At 48.1% G+C, this 18,450-nt stretch overlaps 1 protein-coding gene and 1 pseudogene across 1 annotated transcript; both read right to left on the bottom strand.

Moving 5' to 3' along the window:
• Nucleotides 1-7,349: 7,349 nt before the first annotated feature.
• On the bottom strand, nucleotides 7,350-8,396 carry LOC138930636 (melanoma-associated antigen B5-like). The gene has a single exon (XM_070291142.1). The coding sequence runs from the start codon at nucleotides 8,394-8,396 to the stop codon at nucleotides 7,350-7,352; it is 1,047 nt and encodes a 348-aa protein (XP_070147243.1).
• A 4,185-nt stretch (nucleotides 8,397-12,581) lies between these two features.
• LOC138930635 (melanoma-associated antigen B18-like) lies at nucleotides 12,582-14,354 on the bottom strand (annotated as a pseudogene).
• Nucleotides 14,355-18,450: the final 4,096 nt, after the last annotated feature.

Below are 18,450 nucleotides of genomic sequence, written 5' to 3'. Positions count from 1 at the left end.
CTCGGGCCCCACAGGAACTCGTAGTGTGGAGGATCGCCATTGGGCACCTGTCGGTACTTCAGTTACTTCTTTTGCACCGTATCTTTGGTGATGAGCCTTCTGGGCTCTCCAAAGATCCAGTGCCTCCTCCCAGTATAGACCCCCAACACACTGAGGAATTTCCAGACCTCCTCCTTTGTGGTGTGGTTACCCTTCATGAAGATAATGCCCAGGAGCACCATCAGGAAACCGGACTTGGGCAGACCCCCCCCACCCCCCACCCCCTGCATCACTCAGACCTTCATCGCCGCCTAGGTTGAGCTTGTAGATGAGTGCGTAGATGTTCCTGCTTGGGTAGACTTCCGTCAGCTCCAGGCCAAATACCAGCTCCATGTGCTTTAGAGGCTCTCCTGAGGATCTCAGGGAAGTGCTGCCTGTACTTCCTGCCAATGACCTTCAGCAGGGCGTGCTGCGAGACGGGCTCCTTCTTGGTGTATTTGTCCAGCAGGAACTCCACCAGCATGCTGGCCTTCCTGGTCAGAGGATCTTTGCGAGTGCTCTGAGTGGCAGGGGCTGCCTTGGAGGCACCTGCACTTTCCTCCTCTGGGCCCTGGGCACCTTCATCGGATCCGGTGCAGGAAGGCACTACATTAGAAGAGCTAGGGGCCATGGCTCCCTGAAGCTCCTGGTGATCTCCAGTAGCAGGGGAGCTCAGGAAGAACCCTGAGGGTCAGAGGAGGGAGAGGAGGGGCACTTCTCTTTGGGGGCTGCAGCAGCACTGGTCTGGGCCTCCTGGGGATACTGAGTGTCCCCCTGGACCTGGTGGAATTTCACACGGACATGCTACTTGTTCTTGTGCCTCTGGGGCATGGTGACACTGGTTATGGATCACAGGCGCATGCAGGCAGGGTGGCAGGGAAGGAGAGCCCCTAGAGGAAGGACAAGCAGATGTTGTGAGCAACTGCAGTGAGGAGAGTCCTCCCTGGCTTGAACCCAGGCCGCCTCTGAGGGGTCCTTGAGGCCAGTGCTCTAGGACCCACAAGTCTCGTGTTCTCCTGGTGAGCCCCTCCCTTGAGACCATTGAGTAGGAAGTGAGAGTGATCACTGGGGCACAGCCAGACAGCCCTGCCTGGGCGTTAGAGCGAGGCCTGTGGGGGCTGGCAGGGGAGGCAGGTCCTTTCAGTTCACATTTCAGAGTCATGATGAAAACTGGGGCAAGACTCCCTCATATCCCCCCCGCACCCAAACCCACCCACCCTGTTCCCTCTCTTGCTGTGAAGTTGACACTGTCACCTTCCCTGTCACCCAGATGATGAGAGGAGGGAGTGTTCAGGCCCCCAATGAAGGGATCTGGGACCTGCCTTTCTGCTGTCTCGAGGCTGCCCCTTCACAACCAAGCTGCAACCTACCCTGACAGACCACCAATCTGTCCCTGTGTTTGGCTGGGAGGAAGTGCTGGCCACAGGGGAGGGTCCTGAGTCAGCTATGTGATGCGGAGGATGGTCATTACCCTGACTCCTCCCAAGCCCTGACATCCTCCCTCTGGTGACTGGCTTCCAGCCCTTCGGAATGAGGTCCCCTCTTCCCCGAGTGTCCCTTGTCGGCGATTGCAGTCAGGGAGCCCCTCAGCCTTTAGAACTGTCCAGATGCTGACTGGTTGCTCTCTGGATAAGTCACACGGGGTAAGGGGTTAGGCGTGGTCTCTAATCTGGGATGTGGAAACACTCAGTCCCCCTGTGGGTCCCTCCTTCCAGAATCCCAGACTTTCCTCCACTGAACAGAGCCTGGGTCCAGCAAACCCACACCCAGATCCACCACCCCTGGACCCAGGTTATGTCCTGAGAACCCACATGTGTAGCCGATGGACATTGCACCTAAGAGCCAGGTCCGAGCCTCTAGGCGTAGAACAGGTGTGAGGTGGCCGGGGGGCTGTAATGTCCCCTTTTCTTCGGATGGAAAAAGTGTGGGAGTGCCAGGGCGTATCTTTGTAACTATCCAGTGCACCTGTAACTCATGTCACCTCCGACTTGGACCCCTGTTGAGACCTCAGACTCCTCCCTCTGGGCACAGCTACAGCAGCTCTCAAAGACAGCAGCCCTCTCAAAGATGGCATCACACCCCAGCGTGGATAGGGGGCCGTCACTTCCTATCATGTGCATCTGGGCGCCAGGAGGACAGCGGGGGCAGGGCCTGGGTGGACGGGGTTCTGGGGGAGTTTCAGGCAAGAGGGGGGATGTGGTCCCTTCTTTGACTCATAGTGGCTCTTGGGATGTCCCTGCTGATCTCAGTCAACTGGCCTCAATCCTTGCCTCTGAGTACTCTCTGTAAACCAAGCAGGAAGAATTTAGGAGCCCGAGCCTGACAGCCTTCCTGGAGCTGCTGAGACAGTGAGGGCACTCTGGGGCACATGTGTGCTGAGTGATGCTCTCTGTCCACCATCCCTGTCTTCCCCTGACTGTAATGCTACGTTACGTGCTGTCTGCTGACCTGAGGGCAAGGCCTCACCTGGAAGATGTCAAATCCCCAGACTCCTGGTGAGAAGCACACTGGCATCTCCTCTGATTGCTTCTGCCTAAGGCTTCCTGGAAATGGCTGCTGCAGGTAAGATAAGTGAGAGGGAAGGATGGGAGAATGGCTTCAGTGATGTGGAACCCTTCACATCTCACTCAGGATCTTCATATTGACTGCACATGGAGCCTGGAAACCCTTCCCTTTCTGGTATAAAACCACCCCTGTCCCCAACGATGCTCCACACAATCCCAGCAGAGAAAGTGAAGGGGCTCCTTAGCCTGACAGTTCTCACTGTGAGCTTTTTGTCGAGTGCAGGGGCATTGGACGAAAGTTCTGAGATGAATTTCTGTCCTTTTGTACAATTACTGTGATACAACTTTTCTCTTTTAGTCCATGTGTGACAGTCTCTTAAGCTGACCATTTACAAGGGCCAGTTGTCATTCACTAACAAAGCTTGTGCTGGTTATTGCATGACCTCTGGGCGATATTGCCATGTCCACCCCAAACTTTGGTGCCCCATGATCGTGGCATGGGGCTCTGAGATGCTGCCTCAGGTTCCTTCAGTGAAGCAGTAGAGGCTCATGGTCCCATGGCCCAGGGGAAGAATCAACTGCTCCAGTTTAAAGCCTTTTCTAGCTGATCCTGTTCTCTGTTTCCTCTGTGGCCTGCACACCAGTGTCAGCTTCAGAGTACTCCCCCACCTGGGCACCCATAGGGTCAAGTTCAGTGGAGACTTATTGTTCCTCAGGGATTATTTGTTTTGTGTTCTTGCTTTTGCTGTTAGTTGTCTTTATTCCTTGTATAAGTTTTCCATGGTTTGTTCTGGGTACTGGAAACAGCCGCCCACGCGTGACTGTGGTCTCAGCTACTCTGGATGTGGTGCTAAATCTGTAAATGATTTAAGGAAAATCGACATTCTTAAAATGTATCCTCATGAATACACATAACATACTATTCTGTTTGAGATTTCTTTTTCCTAAAGGGTTCAGGAAATTCTTCTTGTTGCCTTCCTGTAGACGGCATACATTTTCCCAAGGTTTCTTTGCAGCTACATTTTTCATATTGTTGCTTTTGTTTATGGTGTGTTTTCTATTACATGGTCTAAGTATTGTTGATTCTTCCAGACCAGTGTCTTGATTTTGCTGTGTTGACCTTTTTTATGCCATCTCATCCTCTGTCGTCCCCTTCTCCTCCTGCCCCAATCCCTCCCAGGATCAGAGTCTTTTCCAGTGAGTCAGCTCTTCTCATGAGGTGGCCAAAGTACTGGAGTTTCAGCTTTAGCATCATTCCTTCCAAAGAAATCCCAGGGCTGATCTCCTTCAAAATGGACTGCTTGGATCTCTTTGCAGTCCAAGGGACTCTCAAGAGTCTTCTCCAGCACCACAGTTCAAAAACATCAATTCTTAAGTGCTCAGCCAGGCTTCTTCACAGTCCAACTCTCACATCCATACATGACCACTAGAAAAACAATAGCCTTGAGTAGATGGACCTTGGTTGGCAAACTCATGTCTCTGCTTTTCAATATGCTATCTTAGTCGCCCATAACTTTTCTTCCAGAGAGTAAGTGTCTTTTAATTTCATGGCTGCAGTAACCATCTGCAGTGATTTTGGATCCCAAAATAATGAAGTCTGACACCATTTCCACGGTTTCCCCATCTATTTCCCATGAAGTGATGGGACCAGATGCCATAATCTTCGTTTTCTGAATGTTGAGCTTTATGCCAACTTTTTCACTCTCCACGTTCACTTTCATCAACAGGCTTTTTAGTTCCACTTCACTTTCTGCCATAAGGGTGGTATCATCTGCATATCTGAGGTTATTGCTATTTCTCGCGACAATCTTGATTCCAGCTTGTGCTTCTTTCAACCCAGGGTTCCTCATGATGGACTCTGCATATAAGTTAAATAAGCAGCATGACAATACACAGCCTTGACATACTCCTTTTCCTATTTGGAAACAGTCTGTTGTTCCATGTCCAATTCTACTGTTGCTTCCTGACCTGCATACAGGTTTCTCAAGAGGTAGGTTAGGTGGTCTGGTGTTCGCATCTCTTTCAGAATTTTCCACATTTTATTGTGACCCGCACAGTCAAAGGCTTTGGCATACTCAATAAAGCAGAAATAGATGTTTTTCTGGAACTCTCTTGCTTTTTCCATGGAGCCATAAAAACCCATTGGAAAAACAGCCTGGGAACTTGCTGACAGAATTCCCATTAGCATTACCAAGTGTGTAATGAAGATCACTTCTGGCAGGCACAGGAACTTTAGGATGTTTTGGGGACTTCAGGAAGAGAAGAATTCATCCAGATCTCTAAGTTTGACAACAAGTCTTTGCTGTGGCTCCCTAGCCTCAAGAGGCTATTAAAATTTCCTTCTGGAGACTCCTTATAAACCATTCCAGCAAAGCAGATTTAAAAGCGCCTATATGGCAAATCGTTATTCTTACTGTACTTAGATAAATAATCAGGCCAAGTTAATTGAATGTAGACTTCATTTGCAAACAAATTAGGTCTTAGTTTTCCTGTCTTTGGTAGAAATGAGGGAGATGATAGACAGCAAAAAATGGTTCCATAGAAGGTGTACTATACATGTGTGGATATTAGGTTCTAGTGATATTACGTTTTCCTTGAAGTATTATTATTTACCTGCAAACTGGGTTGGATCCTGAATTTTTCTAGTATCCACTCATATCTACCTGTGACTTTCTTACTAAAATTCCCAATTTCTCCCATCCTTTTGATGTGTCTGTGGTGAGACAGTGAGCTCTGAGCGATACACCTCTGCCATCTTGATCTGATCACTCTCCCATTCTTTTGACTTGAATCACTGAGAACTAACATTGCCATTTTCCTGAAGTCTTGCAACGTGAAGCTAGATGACTTGATGCAAAGATCAGAGAAATTGTCACAACAGCTCATGTTCAAATAGACTTCATGCCTGTTGCTGTACGAGCCACTCAAAAAGTGAACCTGATCACCCAGAGATATTGCTAACTGTGATAGAGACATTTCAAACTGCAATAGTTGCTTCAATCCTGACACCTAGAAAACTTCACTGACTACGCCCTGGGCACAGAAACTGGTTTATAACCAGTCCAATCATTAACGTCTGCTTTTCTTTTGTTTGCATAGAAATGCCTCTTATTAATAACTACCTGATACTGCTTGCACCCTAGGCCTGGCTTTGGGAGCCCACCTGCATCACCACCTATTGAAATGTGATACCGCTCTTTAAATGAACTGACCTGCTCTCAGAATTATGCAACTGCTGCCATGAAATGGAGGACTCCACTAGTCCATTCTCTCTCTCCACAGTGAGCAGATCAGCTTTTATCATGTGAGACTTGCAGGCAAGTTTCAGAGGAGGGACCTGTCAAGGCTTAGGGCACTCTGCCCCCAAATATACCACAGTGGCATATTGATTATTTTGAATTCAAGTTACTTATGAAACAGCCAACAGAGGAGGGACATTCCGCTGCCCCCCAATTTCTGCATCCCTGAGAGCAGGAAATACATCTCATATGAAGGATGTACTGCCTGTATCTGGAGGCAGAGGGAAACCCTTCTAACCAGAAATAGGCAGTTCGAGAAGAGAAGCCTGTATACACAAACCTTGTTAAGTCTTTAGTTTACTACCCTGGGTACAGATTCTGTTTAGATTCCTTACTAGGTGAGTACCCTACACCTAAGTGGATTTGTCCTGTCAATTCCTCACAAATTGTTTTGTTGTCTACTAAATAAAGAAGCTGCCTGCTTTGCCCACTTCTTAGGTCCCATTTCTATGACACTTCTTGTGCACATGAATTGCAATTTGTCTCTTTGTCTGCTGTTACCCTGTCTTGTGTCAAGTTTACTAGTGGTCTAACCACAAGAATTCAAAAAGGGTAAAGAGAGGAATGTCTTTCTTCCCAACACACCCCAAGGGAGTTCACTCTCACACCTCAGAACCTCCCTGGAGATGATGTGCGTAGAATACCAGTCTGTTCACGGGAATCTCCTGCATTGAGATAAGAGCAGAGACACCTTAGATTTCTGTCTGTTAGGGGCCAAATTGTGTCCCCTCCACAAATACATATTCATGTCATAACTCAGAGTACTTCAGAATGCAACTGTAGTTCGAAATAAGGTGTTTAAAGAGATGATTAAGTTAAAATGAAGTCATTAGTGTGGGTCATAACCCAGTGTAACTATCAGAAGAAATTGAGACACAAAAGGAGGCACCAGGGATACATGCACTCAAAAGGAATGCCAGTGAAGAGGGTAGCCACCTGGCAGCCAAGGGGAGAGGCCTCAGGGTAAACCAGCCCTCATCTTGGACTTGCAGCCTCTAGAACTCTGAGAAAATAAATTTCCTTTGTTTCAGCCACCCATTCTGTGGGGTTTTGTTGTGGAGAGCCTAACAGATCTGTATGTTACCCCAGGTAGAGATTTGTACCTGGATAGTCTTTTTGCTTTCCTGTCATTCCTAAAGGCTATCTCAAGATCTTGCTTATGTGATTGCAGCTCCTTCTTTATAAAGTTGTATGGGGATAGGCTAGGTTTTGATCTTAGCCTCACCAGAACTAGCATAGAGCCTTTCAAAGAGCAGGTGCTCAAAAAGTAAATGAAGACAGGAAGAGGTCTAACTTGTTAAGGTTTAATACCTCCTGCATTTTTCAAGAAGCATATCGAGGTATAAATTATTTAATTTTACAAAACAGAAGACCGAAAAGATGGAGAACAATCAAGGTTGATCATGTTTTGAAACTTGTTTCATTTTATTTTTTCATTCCATTGTCCCAGCACTTTTATTGCGGGATTGCTTCCCATTTCGGCAAAAGTCCCTATTTTGATGTCACATTTTCTTATCTGGATGATCTTTTAAAAGTCTTCGTCTTCGGTAGGGGTGGGAGAAGCTGCTGGACATGGCAGTGGATCATGCCTGGAAGGGACAGTGGTGCCAGGCCTGGCTGGAACTGTGGCTCGAGCTCTCTCCTCCTCATCTCGCAAAGCTTCTTCATATTGTATTGAGAAGGCACTGGGAACCATATCATTGACTTTTGCCAAAAATTCCAGGACTTTCATTTTGCTGGTTTCAGCATGGGCTCGTGGACCCCACAGGAACTCGTAACATGGAGGATCTCTGTGGGCAACCTGACGGTACTCCAGGTACTTCATCGTCACTAAGTCTCTGGTGATGAGCTTCCTGGGCTCTCCGTAGATAAAGTGTTTTCTCCCAGCATATACTTGCATCTTATTCAAGAACTTCCTGATGTCTTCCTCAGTGGCACAGCCGCCCTTCACGAAGATCACACCCAGAACTGTCATCAAGAGACCGGTCTTAGGTAAGCCCCTACCAACCCACACCCTCCCATTGTTGGGCAGGTTCAGTTTGCTGACGAGGTCATAGGAGTGGATGGTTGAGTCAACTTCCTTCAAGTCAACTGCAAAGACAGCCTCAATGTGTTCAGAGGCTCTCTTGAGAATCTCGGCAAATCGGTCATGGTATCTTGGGTGGATAATCTTCAGCATGTCTTCCTTCATGATGGGCTGCTTCATTTTATACTTACACAGAAGGAACTGCTCCAACAAACTTGTCATGCTGTTCAGAGTATCATGGTAGGTGTTTTCGGTAGAAGATGAGGAACGTGAATCTTCCTCATCTTGACTGGTATCTTCTTCATCAGATGTTGGGTCAGCAGTAGTTGAAAAAGTGCTGGTAGTAGATGGGGCTTCCAAAGACCCCTGGGAAGTGCTGTTTGACCCAGTAGCTGATGAGCTCTGTGATTTATCTTCTAAAAGAGAAGAGGTAGAGGGAAGCTCTTCCATTACTGCAGTGGGCTGAACTCCCTTGTGACTCTGGGGCTCATATCGGGCCTGGTGGCGTTTCTCACGGATGCAGAGCTTATGAGACTGACCTCGAGGCATGATGACTGCTCTGGGGGACAATGATTAGAAGTGTGAGTAGGAGGGCAGGTGATAAGGGCCCACAGGATGACGAAGGATGAGTGTGAAGCTGCAGCAGGGGAATACCACCTTGGTTATCAGGAAGGCTACATTTGTGGTTTTCTTGAGGGCACTGTTCTGAAAACCCCCAGGGTTCCTATTCTCTTAATCAGCCTGTCCTTTGGGAAACATATTGAAGGAAATTAGAGTGATCTTTAGGCTGCATCCTGCTACCCCTGCCTCAGGCATGCTGGGGTGACAGAAGGGGCTGGTAGTCTCCTACACAGAGGCATCTGTTATTTCACATTCAAGACCACCAACCCAACTAGTGGCCAGTCCTAGGACCTATTCCCTCTGCTGTTCTGTAGTTGGCATCACAAAGCTTCCTGGGATTTCTGAGAAGTGAAGAGGTCCTCACCGCATCACCTCAGTCAGTAGTTATCACGCAGTACTGAGTGTGCACTGGGAAGTTTTCTGTCCCTGCCTCTGGAGTCCTCAACACGAATTAAGAGTGCTTCCTTTGGTTCCCCCGGAAAAGGCAATGGCACCCCACTCCAGCACTCTTGCCTGGAAAATCCCATGGATGGAGGAGCCTGGTGGGCCACAGTCCATGGGGTCGCTGAGTCGGACACGACTGAGCGACTTCACTTTCACTTTTCACTTTCATGCATTGGAGAAGGAAATGGCAACCCACTCCAGTGTTCTTGCCTGGAGAATCCCAGGGACGGGGGATCCTCATGGGGGCCATCTATGGGAAAGCACAGAGACGGACACGACTGAGGTGACTTAGCAGCAGCAGCTGCTGCCATTCGTTCCCCATAGGGCCTGGTGTCCCCACCCCTTTCTTGGAATGGTATCTGCATCTTCATACTAAGGGTTTCACCTCCGACACACCTGATATAAGTAAATGTTGGTGGAACTTCAGCTTGATAACTCTGCCCTGGTTCTTCAAGGGCTATAAGGAACAGGGCTGGATTGATTATCACTTCTTTTTATTGGTAGATGATCCCTCAGTCCTTGTTTTGACCTCTGTTGTGGCCTGAAATTCTACCCTCCCTTCCCCTTAGGTCCACCCCTTCTACTACTATACTTTTCTTATAGTAGGGCAAGCATCTCCATGAGACCCCGAGGAGAAAGTAAGATTCTCCTCGTCTGTCCATACCCGTCCCTGGTCTTCTGAGGCACAGAGGATGAATCATACGGTGATGGGGTGTGTGGTTCCCTTCGTCTTCAGGGTATTCAGTTGGTTTCTGGAAAACCTGGAAATAATCCCACTGCTGGCCCTAGGCTATACCCCTTGGACCATGTCCCACCTGCCTTGTGACATCATAGAAGGAAATGGGCATGTCATGACAACAATGAGCAGGTATCCAAGGGATGCCCGGAAGGGCAGGGTTCTGTGCGGTTTCCTCAGAGTTCTGAGGTCAGGGGCTTTCATACATCCAAAGCTTGACTCCTGGCAGGGTGTGGGGCTCCTTTGTTTACATAAGGGAGCTCTCCTCAGACTAAGCTCCTCCCTCCCTGTGATGCCCGAGAGGGAAAGTCTGGGAATGCCACACGAGTCTGCTCCTACCTGTGCCTTTAGGGATGACATCAGGATTGAGGCTTCTTGGGGCCCTCTGTGTTCAGTGTAGGGGTATGACCTGACTCAGGTGCCTCACCTTGACTCCTGGGGGACTCTGGATTTCCACTTTCTCTCAGCCTGAGGTGACCCATGTAGAGCAAAGTCCATGTCCTTGCAAGCCCTGAAGAGAAGTGAGGGAATGTGCAGCCTGGCAGCCCTGTCTTGGCCTTCTGAGAGCAGACACAGGCCAGTCTCTCTGTGACTTCAGTTCCTCATTCATCTGTCTTTACCTTGACTCCTGTCTCTTCTATGAAAGACTTCTTGGGAAATGCCACATCTTTGAAAAGTCTTACTCTGCCTGCACCAAATCTCACAGAGAATGGGTTGATACCCAGGCGTGATGGGGAAGCTGCAGTCCGGGAGGGGGCCCCAGCATAGGTGGTGTGCTATCAGAGAAAACACACTGATCTCTTCCTTCTCTTCACTGACCAGACACAGCTTCTTGTACAACCTTCACTATAACAGATTTACTCTCTGAAAGGAAGGGGCTGAATTAAATGATTTTGTGCATCCCTGATCTTTTGTGGTTTACTGACATTTCCTTTGTAGATAAATTGTCACTGAATGCTGTCTCCTTCTTTATTCGTACTTCACTTTTAATATTTTTGTTACTTATTTCTGGGGCTTTTAATTCCAAAATCGTGTTTGGGGTATGAAATTCTGCTATTTAGCATGTGAAATACCTCTTTTGACTTATGTTCACAAAGAGGAAGTGACCCAAGGTTGGCCTCATCCTGGAGGAGTGGCACAGTATGGGCTCTGGAGGAATTCAATGCCGGGGTTCAGTCCAGCTCCTATCATTTATGAGCTTTGATTTTGAGCTTCTTTATCTGCAAATTGTGTTTGAAAAAGTCTATAGTGTAGGACCACAGACACATGTGATGTATGTAAATCACCTGGCACAGTATGAGACAAGCTTTGGTACGTTGAATGAATGGCAGTTATTACGAAGGTGATTTTGACCCTGAATGATCACAAACTTCCATCATATAATTTTATTTCCAGGCTATATTAGAGCATATGCAACTCCAAACAATAATCAAATCCACATCAGCACTAATGCTCCCAAGCAAGTAAAACTAAGCGGTATTTCCCTATTTGAGCACCTGTTTTACGATGTGTTTGGGGTTACCTTCTCCGCATGGGTGAAAGTACAAGTTCATTTGTCTCAAGGACCAACAACTTCCCTCTCAGGTGCTGTTTTTTGTCCAAACCACCCCTAAATTAAGCCCACTGACAGAAAAAATTGAGCCCACCCTTAAAGTTAGCCAAATTACACTAAACACAACCTAATTAAACTGCCCATTTAACAGAGCAAGTTCTGGTGCTCCCATCCCCAAAAGAGAGAGACAGTCTAGTGACATCTAGGCATCTCGCTCCAATGGGTATCACCCTTATTTCTCAGAAACTGTCTGAACAGCTTTTGATGAAACCATGTAGTGTGAGTGTACACTCCCCTGGCTCAAGTGCACAGGGCCCCTTCCATTCCCTAAGTTGAGATTCCCTATAGTTTTCGGATATCCCCAAATAATGGTGAACATATGGTTGAGATATATTCCAGGTTTACAGCATCACCTCTGAGAACCATGGTATGAGTTCTGGCATCACTCCCACAGCTTCATCTAGCCCATCATGCATCTGGACTGAAAATGACCTCCCACCGAGGAACTAGACGTTTCCCAAGACCCAATGCTGCCTTAATCAGGTAACTTAGACATGCTTGCTCTCAGCTGGAACCTCCTCTTCCACACCTTCCCCATTTAACTTTATGATTTGTTGATTCCTTAGAGTTAGCTCACCACCTTCCATAGATGGTACCTGCTGCTAGACTCAAAATTCCATGGGCAGTGGCTTGGTCTTCATTTTCTTACCAACCCAGTACTATAAGAAAGCCTTCTAAACAGAAGATGGTTAATTCATTTGGCAGAAAACAGAAATAATGAGCAAAGACTCTATTTTATTATGATTTAAGTGTCATACAGTTTGAATAAGCTACACAAATCTAAGTCCATGTTATCAGCTTTTACAAGGAAAGAGGACAAATAAGACAAATGAAGAAGAAACCTGCGTTTACTCTGAAAGCTTTCTGATCCCAAATATTTATCTCTAGGATTCTTACACATTTCCAAGTAAAATCCTATTCCAATGCTGTATTACCTCATTCTGGACCATAGGGAAAATATTGAAGTCTTTTCAGCTTGTTTACAAATGACGAACTCCTAGTCATAAACCTAATAGCAGTAAACATGACTCCATGACATTAATAAACCTAGATTCTGAAGCAAAATAAACCTTATGAAGAGTAGTAATATTTAAAAATTGTATAAAACACCTCTACCTACCTACCGAAATCATCTATTTTTGACTAGATAGTATTCATATGGATAAAAGGAAAACATGCATATTTTGTTAAAAAACTCCCATACTATTAAAACTGTAAAGAACACATGGGTTTTGTTCCCCCCACCCCTACTACCCTGCGCTATTTTGGAGGTGGACTGTTCTCTTCCAACTCAAAGGGGACAAAGTGCCCTGACCCCTCCCTAGATGTGGGAGGAGCTGTAGGACTTGGCCCTGGAAGGGGCACTGGCCTCAGCCATAGCTGGAGAAATGGGAATGCCTCTCAGCCCTGCTCTAACCGCCTGATCTCTCAGAGCCTCGTCATAAGAGGTCTGGGAAGGAACTCGGGACCGTATCCTGGATTTTGGCCAGAACTTCCAACACCTTCATCTTATTGGTCTCAGCATAAGATCTCGGGCCCCACAGGAACTCGTAGAGTGGAGGATCACTATTGGGCACCTGGCGGTAGTTGAGGTACCCCTTCTGCACCAGATCTTTGGTGATGAGCTTTCTGGGCTCCCCAAAGATGGAGTGCTTCCTCCCAGCATAGATCCCCAACACATTGAGGAAATCCCAGACTTCCTCCTCGGTGGCACGGTTACCCTTCATAAAGATGATGCCCAGGAGCGCCATGAGGAGACCAGACTTGGGCAGCTCCTCTTCATCACTTGAACCTTCCTCAACCCCGAGAGTGAACTTGTTGAGGAGGGCGTAGATGTTCCTGCTGCAGTCGACTTCCTTCAGCTCCAGGCCAAACACCAGCTCCACGCGCTCAGAGGCTCTGCTCAGGATCTCCGGGAAGTGCTCCTTGTACTTCCTTCCGATGACATTCAGCATGGCATTGTGTGATGGGCTCCTTCTTGGTGTACCTCTCCAGCAGGAAATCCACCACCATGCTGGCTTTCCCCATCAGAGGATCTTTGTGAATGCTCCGAGCGAGCAGGGCTGCTCGGGCGGCATCTGCACTTTCCTACTTGGGGCCCTGGGCACCTTGATCAGATCCTGCACAGGAAGCCTCTGCATCAGGAGAGCTAGGGGCCATGGCTCCCTGAAGCTCCTGGCGATTGCCAGCAGCAGGGGAGCCCGGGGAGAACCTTGAGGGACAGAAGAGGGGGAGGAGAGGCACTCCTCTCCTGGGGCTGCAGCACTGGCCTGGGCCTCCTGAGTGTCCCCCTCGACCTCATGGCGTTTCCCACGGGAATGATGCTTGTTTTTGTGCTTCCGAGGCATGATGACACAGGTCAGGAAACGCAGGCGGGCGTGCCGTAGGAAGGCAAGCAACGAGGGCCCCTTGAGGAAGGACAAAGAACTGTTGTGAGCACCTTCACCAGGGAGAGTCGTTCCCGGCTTAAACCAAGTCCGCTTTGTAGGGAGCCTTGAGGCCACTGCTCTAGGACCCACATGTGTCCTGTTCTCCTAGTCAGCCTGTCCCCTGAGACCCCTAAGGAGGAAGTGAGAGCGAGCCCTGGGGGGTAGCCAGACAGCCCTGCCTGGGCGTTAGACGGGGGCCTGTGGGGGCTGGCAGGGGAGGCATGTCCTTTCAGTTCACATTCAGAGTTAGGATGAAAAACGGGGAATGACCCCCTAGCACCCGCCCCGATCCCTCTTCTGCTCTGAAGCTGATGCTGCCACCTTCCCTGTGACTCTGGAGGAGAGGAGGGAGCACTCAGCCTCCCACCTAAGGGTCCCGGGACCCGCCCTTCTGTAAGCAAGCTCTAACCTCCCCACTCAGACCGCAGCCTCCCTTCCCCTTGTGTAGCCGGGAGGAAGCGCTGACCACAGGGGAGGGTCATGATTGGCCCGTGTGTCAGGGAGGCTGGTCCTCACCCTGGCTCCTCCTAAGCCCTGACATTCTCCCTGTACTGAGCAGCCACCAACCCCTCGGACCGAGGTCCCCTCCTCCGTCACTGTCCCACATCCGAGATAACAATGAGGGTGCCCCGCAGCCGTTAGAGCTGCCCGGACCCTACCCGCATGCTCCGAGGCCAAGTCGCGGGGGGTGGGGGTATCACATGGCCGCCATTCTGGGCTGGGGAGACCGTCAGTACCCCCCGAGGGTCCCTGCTTTAGCTACAGGGCTAGTGGCTTTCCCTCTACTGAGCAGAACTGGAGTCCACCAGCCCCGGACCGAAGCCGTCCTCTCGGAGAGCACCTGGGTGACGTGGCTGGACTTGGGGCTTAAGATGCAGGCCCGAATCTTCCAGGGGAGAGCAGGGGCAGGAAGGCCGGGGGTTGTCCGGCCCCCTCTTTTCAGAGGGAAAGGCTTGGTCGTGCCGGACGTGTGTCCCCGCACTTGTAACTCACGTCACCTCACATTTGGACACCTTGTGAGACCTGGGAGTCCTCCGTCTGGGCACCCTGCACGGCAGTTCTCTAAGACGACATCAGCTCTCCAAGATGGCTTCGCAGCCGCAGCGTGTGTGCGTGGTCGTCACTTCCTGTCATGTGCTTCTGTGTTCCAGGCGGACAGCAGAGGCGGGGCCAGGGTGGGCGGGGTTCCAGGGGAGCTTCCCGGAGGATTGGCATGTGCACCTTTCCTTGAATCACAGCAGATCCTGAGACCTTTCCTGTACTGAGTGGAGTCTACAGGCCTCCTTTCCAGGCTCTAGCTTCCGTCAGCACCCCAGCAGGATTGTCTCTGGCCTGGCCGAACTGGCTTCCTGGATCTCCTGAGAATGACAGTGAGGGCACTTTCGGGCCCCGTCGTCTGGGCTGAGTGATGCTCTGTCCAATCTCCGTGTCTTCCCTTGTCCCCTGTAGGTGGTGGGCTACGTGCCATCTGCTGACCTGAGACCAAGGCCTCACATCGAAGACATCACGTCCCGAGACTCCTGGTGAGAAGTGCACGTACATCTCCCCTGGACACTTCTGCCTGAGGCTTCTAGGAAATGGCTGCTGCAGGTAAGATGAGCTGAGAGGGAAGGATGGGAGACTGCCTTCTGTGGTGTGGAACCCCTCACATCTCACTCAGGATCTTCATATTGACTGCTGGCAGGGCCTGGAAATCCTTCCCTTTCTGGTATGAATCCACCTCTGTCCCCAACCATGCCCCACACAATCCCAGTAGAGAAGTGAAGGAGCTCCTTAGCCTGACGGTTCTCACTGTGGGCTCTTAGTCGACTGCAGGGGCATTGCTCGAAAGTTCTGAGGTGAATTTCTGTCCTTGGTACAACTTTTGTGGTACTACATTTTCTCTTTTAGTCCCTGTGTGATAGTCCATTAAGGTGATCACTTAAAAGGGCCAGTTGTCATCCATTAGCAAAGCTTGTGCTGGTTATTTCATGACCTCTGGGCCATATGCCACATCCAACTCAAACTTCTGTTCCCCATGGTCTTGGCATGGGAGCTCTGAGATGCTACCTCAGATTCCTTCAGTGAGGCTGTAGCGATTCATGGCCCCAGGGCACAGTGGAAGAATCAAGGGCTGAACTTTAAAGCCTTTTCCAGCTGATCCTGTTGTCTTCTTCCCTTGTAGGCTGCACACCCCTTGTCAGTCTCTGAGTACTCCTTCACCTTGGCACTCATAGGGTTAAGTTCGTTAGAGACTTACTTTGCCTCGGGAATTATTTAGTTTTGTGTTTTTGTTTCTGTTAATAGTTGTCTTTATTCCTTTTATAAGTTTTTCATGGTTTATTCTGGGTACAGGAAACAGCAGCCATGTTTGATTGTGGTCTCAGCTGGTCTGACTGGAGTAGATCTGTACAGGAGTTAAGGAACATCGACAGTCTTACAATATGTGCTCCTCAGGAATACACAGAACATACTATTCTGTTTGAGACTTCTTTCTCCTAAGGCTGTCAGGAAGGTCTTTTTGTTGCTTCTATGTGGAATGCATTCATTGTTCTGAGGTTTCTTTGTAGGTCCATTTTTTGTATGGTTGCTTTTATTTATGGTGTATTTTCTATTTCCTGACCTAAGTAATTGTTGATTCTTCCAGGCCAGACTCTTGATTTTGCTATGGTGATCTATTTTATATGAGATAGCTGAAGTTCTTTATACGTTTGAATATTTCCTGTGCGTGTTTCCTAAGAGTTTTAATTCGAGGATAAATTCTTATGTTATCATTTGGTTTTCATTGTTCTTATTCATTTGGCATTGTTGTATATAACTCTGTACTGGCTATGTGTCCTTGTCCAGATTTTTTCTACATTTTAAATCAGTAGAGCATTTATGAAAAATTTTAATTGGAGGATAATTGCTTTTTAGTGTGTTAGTTTCTGTTGTACAACACTATGAGGCAGCCATAAGTATACATATATCCGCCTCCATAAGCATCCCTCACACCACCCCGATCTCACTCCTCTAGGTTGTCACAGACAGCAGTCTGAGCTGCCTCTGTTCCAGAACATCTCCCCACTAGCTATCTCTGGTACACATGGCCGTGTATATACATCACAGCCTCTCTCAGTTTGTCCCTCTCTCTCCATCCCTTGCTGTGTCCACGTCTTTTCTCTGCATGTGTCTCTATACTTACTCTGCAGATAGATTCATCAGTGATATTTTCTAGATTCCATATAAATGCATTAATATGCAATACTTTTTGCTCTCTTTCTGGCTTACTTCACTTCCTGTAACAGACTCTAGGTGCATTCACCTCACTACAACTGACTTAAATTTGTGACTTTTTATGGTTGAGTAATAGTCCATTTATATAGCTACCACAACTTCTGTATCTATTCATCTGTCAGTGGAAGTTGAGGTGGTTGCGCCCACGTCCTAGCTATTGTAAATAGTGCTGCAATAAACAGTGTGGTTCATGCATGTTTTCACGCATGGCTTTCTCAGTGTGTATGCCCAGTTGTGCGATTGCTGAGTCATAGGGTAGTTTTATTTCTAGTTTTGAAAAGACTCTCCATACTTTTCTCCATAGTGTCTATATCAATTTACACTCCCCCTCAAAGTGCAAGAGGGTTCCCTTTTCTCCATGCCACTTCAGCACTTACTGTTTCTAGATTTTTTTTATGATAGCCTTTCTGGCAGGTGTGAGGTGATGCATCATTGTAGCTTTGGTTTGCATTTCTTCATGATGAGTGGTGAGCATCTTGTCTTGTGAGCATCTGCATTTTTTTAAAGAACAGATTTAGGATTACAGAAAATTTAGCAGATAGTGTACAGAGTTCCTATAGAGCCAGTCTCTTCCCCCACTTAGCATCTTCTGTTATTACCATCTTGGATTGGTTCAAGTGATACAAGTTCATTTGTTAAAACTGAGCAACTCATATCAATATGGTGTTATTAACTATTGTCCATTGCTTACAATATATTTTACTTTTGCTGGTTTGCAGTTCTGTGTTGCTTTTGTTCAGTTGCTCAGTCATCTCTGACTGTGACCCATGATCCGTAGCACACCAGGCTCCCTATACTTCACCATCTCCTGGAGTTGGCTCAGACTCATGACCATCCAATCAGTGATGCCATCCAAACTTCTCATCCTCTGCTGCCTCCTTTTCTTTTTCCCTTCCATCTTTCCCAACATCAGGGTCTTTACCAATGAGTCGGCTCTTCCCATCAGGTGGCCAAAAGTTTGGAGCTTCAACTTCAGCATCAGGTATCCCCATGAATATTCAGGGTTGATTCCCTTCAGGAATGACTGGTTTGATCTCCTTTCTATCCAGGAGACTCTCAAGAGTCTTCTCCAGCACCACAATTCTACAGCATCAATTTTTCAGTGCTCTGCCTTCTTTACGGTCCAGCACTCACATCCACACATGACCCCTGGGAAAATCATAGCTTTGACAAGACACACCTCTTTTGTCAATGTGATGTCTCTGCTTTTTATTATGTGATCTAGGTTTGTCATAGCTTTTCTTGCAAAGAAAAAGCATCTTTTAATTTCATGGTGTCTTTTAATTTGGGGCTTCCCTCATAGCTCAGTTGGTAAAGAATCTGCCTGCAGTGCAGTAGATCCAGGGTCAATTCCTGGGTCAGGAAGATCCCCTGGAGAAGGAAATGGGAACCCACTTCAGTATTCATGCCTGGAGAATCCCAGGGACAGAGGAGATTGGGAGGCTACAGCCCATGGGGTCGCAAGAGTGGGACACGACTTAGTGACTAAACCACCACCAACACCGC

The sequence above is a fragment of the Ovis canadensis genome, chromosome X (assembly GCF_042477335.2).
Source record: "Ovis canadensis isolate MfBH-ARS-UI-01 breed Bighorn chromosome X, ARS-UI_OviCan_v2, whole genome shotgun sequence".
NCBI lineage: Eukaryota > Metazoa > Chordata > Mammalia > Artiodactyla > Bovidae > Ovis > Ovis canadensis.
The sequence above is the reverse complement of the archived record's forward strand: the minus strand, read 5'-3'. Positions and strand labels throughout refer to the sequence as shown.